General features: G+C 52.4%; 1 protein-coding gene across 2 annotated transcripts in view; it reads right to left on the reverse strand.

The window, feature by feature from the left end:
* The window catches only part of AFAP1L2 (actin filament associated protein 1 like 2), a 63,562-nt gene extending 52,252 nt beyond the window's left edge, over positions 1–11,310 (reverse strand). For both annotated transcript variants that reach the window (XM_083843147.1, XM_083843145.1), the window contains exon 1: positions 11,147–11,310. In XM_083843147.1, coding sequence (XP_083699273.1) covers positions 11,147–11,162 — 16 coding nt within the window. In that variant the 5' untranslated portion in view covers positions 11,163–11,310. The remainder of the gene's footprint in view (positions 1–11,146) is intronic.

The raw sequence follows: 11,310 nt of genomic DNA on the forward strand, positions 1-11,310 counted from the left end.
AAATGCCAGAGGTGGTGCAGGCAAGGCAGGGGGATCGTAGGGCTGAGGGCTGGGCCGTCCTCCTCAGCAGGAACAACCTGTTGGGTAGCTGGAGGTTTCACAAGGCGACCGTGCCGAAGAAGTCTCCATCACCCACTGCACGCAACCACCGAAACCACCAAGGATGTGTCTGGAGGCTCCCTCCACGCACACACCCACTCGCTCTCAGCCTGCAGAGGAGAGCAGCACAGAACAAAACAGGCCAGTGGCTGGACGTTGAGTAAAGCTGCACCAATGACAGTTTTCCCTTGCGCCAGGACTCGCCAGCAGCTCGCTGCCTTGAGCCAGATGTGTTTCACCACATCCCCAGGATGCCGGCCGCACACCCTGCTGACCCCAGCACCCAGCTCAGGCCACGTGTGTGCGCTGCGGCCTGCGCAGGGCCCCAGCCCGGGCGCAGCTGTGTTGTTGGGTCAGCTGTGGTGCCACGAAACACAGCTGCGCCGATCTGGGCCCGGACACCTGGCTCCAAATAAAAGCAGCTCGGTAGCAGGAATTGGCCATCCCTGCTCCACACAACTGGAGCTGACTCTGTGACCAAGCAGGGTCTGACCGCGTCGGCCCCCTCCAGCGAGCTGCAAGCGGTGGCACAGGAGATGCACCGAGTCAGGGCGAGGAGGCAGCAAACACGGATTGTGGGGTCTGACTCAGGGCCAGGAAACCCAGATTTTAATCCTGGCCCCACCTCTGGCTTAAGCTGAGGTGCAGGAAGTCTCTCCCCTTCCCGGTTTGTCCACGTTGCTCCCTGTTCCCATCTCCGTAGCAGTGATCTTCCCCCACCCCCAGCCCTTTCTGGCTTCAGGAAAACTCTCGGCAACCAACATCAGAAGTGTTTTTTTGTTTCAGAAAAGCATCCACACTTCATTTCAGACATTATGGTTTTCATTTTCACATAATATACACTGTGACTGACGTGTCAAACCCACCATAGCCTAAATCTTAGGGTTTTATTTCTGAATTCAGAATAAAGAAATGCTCCCTGCTACTGACTGAGTCATCTTTTCTAGATCAAAGCTGCTCCTGCTCAAATTGAAACAAAACAATTTGGCATTTGACTCTTTCATCCAGAAGCCAGCTCTGTCTTCACTAGGCAGCAGTTCCCTTTACATATTAAAAAAGGAATATTTTACTTCCTTCTTGCTGTAACATGGCAGAGCAGGTCTGCGCGTTTGGAAACAACACAGACAAAAAGTGAACGTATTAACGAGAGAAGGAAATCTTACAAACAAGTGCTGAGAGAAAATTTGAAATTCCAACCCAGAACGTGGGACTCGCAGAAGCTCTCAGGAGCACCATTTCAGCAGCAGCTGAGGAAGCTTCAGCCCAAAGCCTCAAAGATGAAGATGTCAAGCACCAACAGGTCGGTGCCGTGCTGCATGCTCCATAGCCCTCAGCGCCAGGGTCCCCTAGCCCTGGCTGAGGTCTCAGCAGAGGATTTGGCTGTGTTTGCATACCGCACGTCTCCAGCGTGTTCAAACCTCCTCATCTTTCATGGTCCAAGTAATTATGTCTGGAGCAAGGGTGAGCCATGCCTGTGCTACGAGCACCCAGAAGCATCAGCATTTCTGCTGGGTGAATGAGCTGCCAGCTCTGCATTCCTTTTCCATCACACATTGGCTTTTGTTAACTTTAAAGTTCGATTTCCTGATGTGACAAAGCATCTTTATCAGTTGCACCAGAAATGTAGTTAAGTAACGTATCAATAAAAATTGGTTAAACTTTCAGAAAACTTAATGTCTTAGATCCTATCTGATCCTTGTGGTCAGCCCATTGACTATGCTGGAGTGACACCAGGAATGAATTTGGCCTTTCCCACCTCCTCTAGTTGTAGGCCAACAGACATTCATGTTTGTCAGAAAAAACAAGAACACATGCTGAAAACAGAGCATTTCCAACAAAAACTCCAGTCCTGCATGGGAACAAAAGCAAACTGAAAAGGTTTTGCAGCTAATCAGGAGTGTCGGCGTGAGGTTGTCTGACCAGAGTTAAATTCTATAAGAATACCTTAAAGAGAGAAGTGGACCTACTCGTTTCTTCATGGGGACTAGCTGACTGATGTAAGAACACGCAATCTGGAAGTGGCACACAACAGTCCACTGCTTTGTAGTCACACTAGTTTCAAAGACACTAAATGCCTACACTAACTGCACGGATGCTCCATTTTAGTGCACATGCAGCATGAACAGGACACCCTACACCTGGTCTTGAAGCCTTCTCCCAGAAGAGCTGCTCTCCATGCTCAATACCTGGCCGTGCTCCAGGTTACCCCCGTGGCTCTGAAACTCCTGTGGAGTTGGTAACTGACCACCACAAGAATAAAAGAACTACCACAGCTGAAATGATACCAGCAAGCAAATGAAAGCACACAGCACCAAAGGGGGATGCCATTATTTAAGCCAAAGAATTGAAGGAAGGCTGACGTAGCAGGCCCAGCGAAACATGGAATTTAAATCCCATGCCATTTAACACAGGGTTTCAGCCAGAGGCAATCCTCTCCTGGGGTGCTGCCCCAGGACCTGGCTGCAGCTGAGCTCCCTTCCTGCGGCACTCGGGTCTCCCGCCCGGGCACTGCCCACAGCTTGCTGCACGCGGTCGGAGCGGTACAGGAAAGCTGCCATTGCTCTTTCAGTTTAAGAGGCTCAGAGAGCTATCAGAATTACAAATAAATCACGCTGATGTTGGGAACGCTGAGCCTCCCGGGTCTAGAAAGCATTTGCTTCTCTTCTCAGCCAGACAAGGGAATTCAGGCTTCATAACGTATGAGTTTCGATTGCCATTTCGTTTCCCCCCAGCTCGCCAACTCCCACTTCAATTTCCAGAAATAGACCTCTTCTGCACTCAAAGAGAGCATCTGCTTGAGCAACCCGAGCTGAAAACTATGCTCACTGAAGTCATCTAGCACAAAGTGCTAACAGACACAGACCTGAAGAAACCGCATCCTCACCCAGGTCTGCTCTGCTTCGCTAGAAGCAATGCATGGCTAGGTTGTACTAGCTCAGCATAAGTCAGGGTAGCCCACTTAAATCCATTTGATTGGTATTTTGGCATATGCAGGTGATTAAAGCAAGAGCCTGCTGTGCTGAAACTGGGACTAGCTGCCACAACGTAAGCACTCAGATGACAGCGTGCATTAACGGTGTCTCAACATCTAGATCAGGATCAGCGACAGAATTACGATTCAAAGTCCCAGAAACCAAGAGTGAAGCTTAGCATAATAAACACACTTCAAGACTGACTTACAAGAATTGGGGAAGTTTCCTAGAACTAGACCCTGCAGTTCAACCACGTTCAGATACAAGCTGAGCCACTCTTGCAAGCACTGATACATTAACGATACTCGATAGGTTACAGGGTCCCAATGCATAGCTCAGCATTAGGACAACCACCACCAAACAAGCCAATAGTGCCTTTCAGCACCTGAAAGATAGCCTAATTTCACAAAGGAGAGTCTTCTCTTCACCAGGGGAAGAACTCCAAAGCTGCAGCAGCAGAATTAAACTGTCATGGCACTGAGGCAAATGGGTAACATCATCAGCCAGCATTGCTCATTAGAGAGTTGAAAGACACTGTGGATGCGTGTGTATCCTTTAACAGGACTGGAAAAAATGGGACAAGGTTAAAGCAGTAGTGAGAATCTGTGCTTATATAAAATAATACTGTGCTTAACAGAAGAGTAAATCATTTACAAGCACTGCTTTGCTAAATGGTGTGGTAGCAGACTTCCATTTTGCATTGGTGAGAAGAAACATGACCTTTTGGGTTTGTGTTAAGGTGAGTGCACGCCTGCTGCAAGCCTCAGAGAATATTTGGGTTGTGCCTTTTCAGCATGCTCTTAGGCTGCTCCTCATCCCACACAGCCCTCGCCCTGCGACAACGTGGGTCCTTGTTAGCCGAAAAGCTACACCCATGCTTGGCACACAGCAGGGGAACTGTATTATTAACTGCTCAGCACTATGATCGGTTAGGCTGTAGACAGAACCCAGTAATGTGTAATTAGGACTATCACAAGTCAGTCCTCACGTTTTCATACAGCCTTCTCATGGGGTAGCCAAGGGAGGCACTGCAAGACGAGATGGCAGGGTGCAGGAGCTCGCGAGGGGTGGCTCTGCAGAGGTGACCTCTTGCAGAGGCCCCTGGCTTTCAGAGGTACCGCTGCCATACGAGGCCGAGCACCACCAGCGACAGCAGTGGGCTCTGACTGTTGCACAGGGAATCAAGACAGATGTGGGGATCACAAGCACCAGGCTGAGGGAAAACCCAAGATTCCCCAAAGTCACACACACACAGCTCACTGGTGACTGGGCACTGCTCTGGGATACTCATGACTGTCTTTCAAAGAGAAGGATGAGGGTGCTGAACTACAAAAGCCCGTGCAGCACTGATTACACTTGCAGTCCCAGGCACCAAGCACGACATGCCCCAGATTAGGCAAACCACCAAGGCACGGCTTGAAAAGCTCAGGAGGAAGAGCACGTAGCCGCAGTGCTGCCCAGCAGCCACAAGACCCCAGCAGCAGCAGACAACTGAGCAGGAGCCAACCCACAGCCTGCTCTTCATGGGTCTGAGGCCAGCACAGGATGGCACGTGGCCCCCCAGGTGCGGCAAGGTCTGCCTGGTCCATCTGTGTCACACCTCCACTTCGAGCCACCTCATGCGATTTCACACGTAGCTCGTCATCTTTGTGTTCTACACTTCTCCCCTTGTTACCCACCATGAGAGGAAGGAATATAGCCATAAGGTCATCAAACAAGTTCTCAGCGCTTCAGTCTCCTAACCCAGTTTCACAGGCACGGTCCCAAGCACCGCACACAACAGGCAGACAGCTGCTACGATGCACACAAAACACTTTTTTTTTTAATTAAGAAAAAAAAGCTGCTTTCACCCACAAGCACATGAACACATCCTGAATTCCTAACAGGCACCAAAAGCTTGGCTGTGGTTAGATGAGGGGATGCTACATCGCACCCCTCAGCCCAGTTAACTGCAGCAAGGTAAAGAGAGCTCTGCTGCTTTGTAGATAGAGCTCCATCAGTCTGAGCAGTTCTCTTCTCATGCGAGGAGGCTTTATCACACCTCAATCAGCTGCCAAGATCAGGCAATCCTATAGCAGATGTGGAACAGTACATTATAATCCCAGTTCTCTGCTGGATTCTGTATACCCCAGGGCAATGGAGAAGTCTGAGAAGTATGACAATAAAACCAGCAGAAGTTCCCAGCATTCAAGGCTACCAGGCACATTTTTAGAGGCTGTAATAAAACGCAAAATATCCTTGAAGACACCAGATTCAAACAGAGGAGGCAGGACATGCTCCCCAGCCAAGTAGCAGGGATAAAGCTGCTGATGGGATGAGGGGACAGATGGCCTCCAGCTGTCACAAGCCACCGCAGAAGCCTGGCCTTGCCACATCTCGACTTTTGCAGCCCAAATTTCTGCATTTGCAATCCTTTACTGCTGCAGGTGGTGGCCACCTAACCGCTGCGATCACTTGCCCGTTACCAGCAGGCACCAAAGAGCGTCTCTGTGTTAGCGCCGATTTCAGCTCTTTCTCAGTGGGACCATCAGAAGCCGGAGCCTTTGGCATGGGGACTGACCGGCCGCGTGCACTGGCTTGTTCCACGCAAATGACAAATTAATGGTGCTACTGGAAGCCGGTGGGGCTGCAGCTGGCCGGGTCGCATTCCTCAGCAGAAGAAAGCTCCCCGTTTCAAACGTGCTTGTGGAGAGACACTCAGCTAAAGCCACTAGCGGCATTGCAAAACCCTTGTGCAACTCACGTTCTCTGGGAGCCAGCTCTTTCTTCCCAAGCCTTAATAGTTCTCATGCTTTGCAGTGATAAATAACGATGATGTGATCTGCAGAGCGACTTTGGATCAGAGATCTGTTTGCAGATACCTTATCTCAGCCCACAGAAGCCTGTACACACACTTCCCCTCGCCACCTGCCTCGGTGCAGACGCAAGCTCCGGGAAGGAGATCGCCTCATCGCAGCAGCCCGAGCCCTGCTCCCCACCGAGCTCAGTTCAAGAGGGAAGGGCTCAAGCCACAACTCGGGCATGAACTGCAAAAATCTCCTGGCTCGGGCCCACCTCGCTGAAAGCACTGCTGCCAAAGCGTTATGCAAACATCTTCAAAAGGCATCCAAGCTGCTTAGCAGCCCACCTCTACACTCCAAACTTCACGCTGACTCCAAAAAAAACCCTAGATCCATTAATTATTAGCGAGATGGGGAGTCTAAAGATATTTTCAAAAAGAAAGTCTCCCAAGTCACAGGAGCGAGTGGAAAACCACGTGCATCACCCCCGTGCTGGGGGCGGCGACTGCTCCTGGTTATCTCAGGAGGAGACTCGAATTCCTACACGCACAAACAAGAAGCCCACAGGCTGAACTGCCAGCCGGGGCTTGCAGATCTATCTTTCCCAGGCTCATTGTAAGCCTTGCACTACACTTTTATCCTAAGTGGATCCAAAGGAGGAAAAAAAAAGACATCAGAAAAACCTTTATGCAAGACAGAGCACAGTTCACCAAAGGGAGGAAATACTGGCTTTTATTAAATCACAAGTGGCGAGTATGTACATTATGTGGGAGTTTCAGGCTGATCCTATAATTCTGAGATATTTACTTCCAGACAGAGCTGTTTATAACTGAAGACAATGTTGCCATACACCAAACCATCCTCAGATGTGCTTTCTATGGAATTCTGCCCACGAAAAAAGCCAGTAGGTCAGTGGGAAAAGAGGGGAAAAAAGTACTTCAGTGAGTGCTGACCCTTGTGTTTGGAACTTCAGGCCAGCCGAGCGCAGTTCCCAGGCCTCCCCCCGCAGCATCCTGCCACACCATGCTCCCGCTGCCAGGGGACCCCAGGGCAGCAGCAAAGCCAAAGCCCCTGCCTGTGGGAGCTGCCACGCACACACCTCTGTCACCGACACCTCTCCCATGGCCATCCCGCACCAACAGTCACAAGCTAACCCATGCCAGGCGTTAGCCCTGGCGATTTTCTCAGCCTCGGTGTCTTTCGGCCCTGGCTGTGGCCTTGTTGGGTCACTGTGGGGCCGGTCGCCCACCCAATGCCGCCCTGCTTAAGGGTGCTTGAGTTTGCTTCAAACTACCCCACACACACCCCATCTTCCTAAAGCTCTGCTCCCTGAAATCAACTAAATTTATTGGTCTCTAAAAACATTTATAGGAACTTCAGCCCAGAAACGAGCAGTGCTGGCACCTCCACCTCTGAGGGGCAAGGCCATGTCAGCGACAGCTCAGAGCCGTGCCAACAGACCACAGCAGTGACCGCACCAGCCTGTCTTCCCCGCTGACCTGAGAGCAGAGAGGAGGTGACTCAGCTTCCAAGGCGAAGTAAACACCACCAGGCAGGTCAGCAGCCCGGCCCTGTGACTGCAGCACCCCGATCAACACACTGGCTCTGGGCCTGTGCTTCAGCGAGGAACGCCTACGGCCCAGGTGCTCGTGCTCCACATCATCGTTAGTCACAGATGCACGTCTGAGTTTTGGTTCTCCAAGGTCTCCCCTACAGCCCTGGGCTCTCTGGTTGCTACTGCCTGAAGATACACTTGCCTGCCTCAGAGGACTTCTGCCTTTCCGGAGGGGACAGCAGGTTATTTGGAGGCTCATAGGAAGTTCCCAAGAGAACAACATCGGCACTCCCTGTGTTGCAGGTTTTCGATGGAAGTGATCAGTGAAAGCCCCTGAACAACAAACTCCTTCACAGGGAGCCTCCGGTGCCCCCGCCAGGCACAGCACGCACACAGACGGCTTCAGGAGCAGCAAAGGTGCGCAGAGGGGCAAGAACTGCCCCATACACAAAATGAAAGAGCACACCACAAAAACAAGGCCTCCTGCCTTGCCAGGAATGCTCCAAAAGCAGGCGCCCAAAGTTGCAGTGCTGGTGAGCACTGCCAGCTTTAGAAGCAGGATCCAGGCAATTCTGTGAACGATGCCAGCAGGGCACAGATACCACAGCAGCATGACTGAGGGGGTTCTGCGTTCAGAAATGCAGCTGGGCTAGAAATATACTGGCACGGGTGACAATGTGCAGGATGGCGTGGCTGGGTGGACAGGGTAGATGTATAATTGAGGCAGGCTGTGGTTTTAGTCACAGAAAAAGGCTTCATTACCTAAATCCGTGCTGAAAATGACTGTCATCCCTGCCTTCTGCTCCCAGAGCCCATTTCCTTCTCCAAAACCCACCAGGGTCACTCTCACAGAAGTGAGAGATAACATATCTTACAGCATTACACAGGACATTAATTTCCATTTCAAAGGAGACTCAGCACAGCAGTTGAAAATTGTATTGGATTCGGTACAGAGCAGCACACTGCCCTGTTTTCTCCAGTTGCCAATTGCACCAAAGCAATTAGCTAAACACAACAGCTGTGATGGTGCTCAGCTGAGGATAAACCACATATGTTTATATACAGCCTAGATCATGTTAATATGAATCAATCCAATTCTGATTCTGATTAACGAGGGTTTATAAAGGGCCTCAATGTCACCAGGACTCTTATTCTCCTCTCTGCTTTACAGTTCATCCCAAGCATATCTCCTTGCATTTGCAGGAACTTGTTTAAAAGAACATGTGCACTAGGTCCCAAGCAGGCCCACACCCCATTCCCCTCCCAGTCGAAACACGCTAATAAGCAAGCAAACACCTCATCTTTCTACCAAGTCACCATTTTAATCCTCATCTACACTAAATGTTTGGCTTCTGGTAACAAGACAACCTCTACTCCACAGAGGAAGGAGCGCGTCCCCTTAGAGGAGCGCTGCAAGCACTCGCAGTGCCCTGCAGAGCCCTGGCAGACCCTCAGATAAAGAGGAATACAAAGCTGATGTCTTTCCTCAACAGAGACAGTAACACAAGAGTGCCAAACATCTTTCTTTGAAGGACTGGGCTGCAAGTCGCACCGATTTCCATTACAGAGCCCTATCGCATTAAAAATACAATAATAACCTACCAAACCTCTCAAGGCTCATATCATTTGAGAAAACGCTCTTTGCTGCAGACTGGCAGGAAAAAAAAAAAAAAACACACAAAAAAAAACCTGCCACACACCGAGATCATCTTTCAGAGCCTTAGTAGCCTAACAAGTGTCAAGAGAGTTTCTTCCCATGCAGCTGGCCCTGCATCCCCATCTGCAGAGGCTGGGAAAGGAAACCCATTCCCAGGAGAGCTCCACAGCCCCTCCTTCACTCCCACCACATGCATCCAAGCGCCTAAGCCCTTCCCGCAGTGCAGGTGCCACCCCGCAGGCTGATACAGCACCCAAATCCTGTGGCTGCTCTGGGAGCAGGAGGGACAGACACCTCCCGCGTGTGCCAGGCTACGACCACGACTAGAACGCGTCCCCACCTGCATTTAAAGGAAATAATCAGTGCTGTCTGCCGATGCTCACAATCTGCACTTCTTAAGCAAGAGGAAAGGCCTTAGAGTCAAATGCCTCCCCGTAACAGCAGTTTATTGCTTAACAGTGTCCTTTGGCTCCATCCATCGTAGGTGGACTGTCCCACAGGAACAGGCACTGCCCCTCGTGCTCATCAGTAACTCCTCACTCAACTGCTTCCTCCACCTGCTCCGCAGGGCTCCCAACTCCCACACGCTATCCCCCTGGGACCAGGCAGCTCAGGATGCCTCCCTGCCCTCATCAGTGCCCACTGGTCCCACACCTTCCCCGTTCGTTACCCATAGCACAGAAAGCACTGCCGAGCCTCTGCCATCAGTTGCTCTTGCTATTCATTACACATGTGCAGAACGCATCCCACTGCTCTGAGGGAGCAGTGTGCATATTTAAAAGAAGACAATATACAAAACATAGCTGAATCTCAATGAATCCACTGCTTTGCCACGAAAACTGAATGGCACTGTGCAGACCCTGCCAGAAAAAAAAAAAAAAAAGGCAAAAAAAAAAAAGCTACACAATATTTAGCTTGTGATATGATCTTTAACATCACTTTAGCAGTACATCACTACTGTGCCTATCGGGCCTCTAAAGCACCAATTGTAAGTAGGAAACAAATCAAAATGCAATAGGAGATACAGAACCAGCTGTGTCAGAGCACTGCATTACTTGCACAGCAGAGTCAGAGAACAGACAGTCCTGGCAAAAATTAACTTCCACAGTATGATACCTTGGCACATCAGGTCCCCACCACGGAAGGACTAGGGAACAAGGGCTATTAATTTGAATGCATCTGCTGAGCTCTAAGCACACCTGGGCAGTTCAAGGGTAACGAGTCCAGGTGGGGTCAGGCAGAAACATACTTGTCGAGCTCTATGCTCCTCTCTGAAGTGTTCAGGCAGCACAAGTTGGGCAGTGGCTATGAGCAGAACCCTCTTTCCTCCCAACAGATAAAGCTGTACTGCAAACTTGTTCGGTACATTGCAAGTGCTGGAATCACCTCCTCCGGGGGAGACTTTTACAAAACAGCAGCACCAAAAATCGCAGAGCACCCCAGGCGTGGGCACTTCACCAGCCTCCCTCCCTCCTCCTCCGCTCCCCGGAGCGGTTCCCCGGCGCTGCCCGCATTGCTGCGGGGCTCGGCCGAGCCGTTCCCAGCCGCTGCTGACCCCCGGGGGTAGCGGGGAGACCGGGGCGCTGCCCTGCCCTCCCTCCAGCCCGATTTGCATTCAGAAACCAGGACGCCGATGTCGCGCCTGGGAGGGCAGGAAGTCTGCGCCGACGGGCAATTTAGGAAGAAAAACCGGAGCCACCTTAGGCATATCCAGGGGCTGCAGCAAGCGAGCCGCGGCGGTGCTCCCTGGCCCCGAGGGGGACCGGTCCTGCGTGGGGAGCCCCCGCGGTCCCCGCCGCTCCCTGCCCGGGGCAGGTGCCCGGGGTGCCGCAGCTCCGCGCCCCCCGCCCCGACCCCCTGCGGGACTCGCCCCGCTCCCATCCCCGCCTCACTCGCGGGGCTCGGCTCCCCGGGGAGCTGCCTGCCGCCCCCACGCGCGGACACCCCCCTCCACCGGGGTTTCTCCACGCCTGAAAACAGCGACCCCCCCCCCCCAAACCCATTTCCCCAAAGCCCCTTCCCCACCACCGCCGGAGCAGGGGAGCGCGGCGGGTCGCGGACACGCGTGGCGCCCCCCCCTCACCTCTGCATTTCTCCATGGGGGCTGCGGGACACGGCGCTGCCTCCGCTCCGCTCCGCACCGCTCCCGCCCCTCCGCCGCCGGCGCCGGATCCCGGCCCGGGCCGCCCCCTCCCCGCCCCTCTCCCGCCCCGCGGCCGGGGCTCCGCTGTGGGCACGGGCAGCCGG

The sequence above is a fragment of the Anser anser genome, assembly GCF_964211835.1.
Source record: "Anser anser genome assembly, chromosome: 7".
NCBI classification, from domain to species: domain Eukaryota; kingdom Metazoa; phylum Chordata; class Aves; order Anseriformes; family Anatidae; genus Anser; species Anser anser.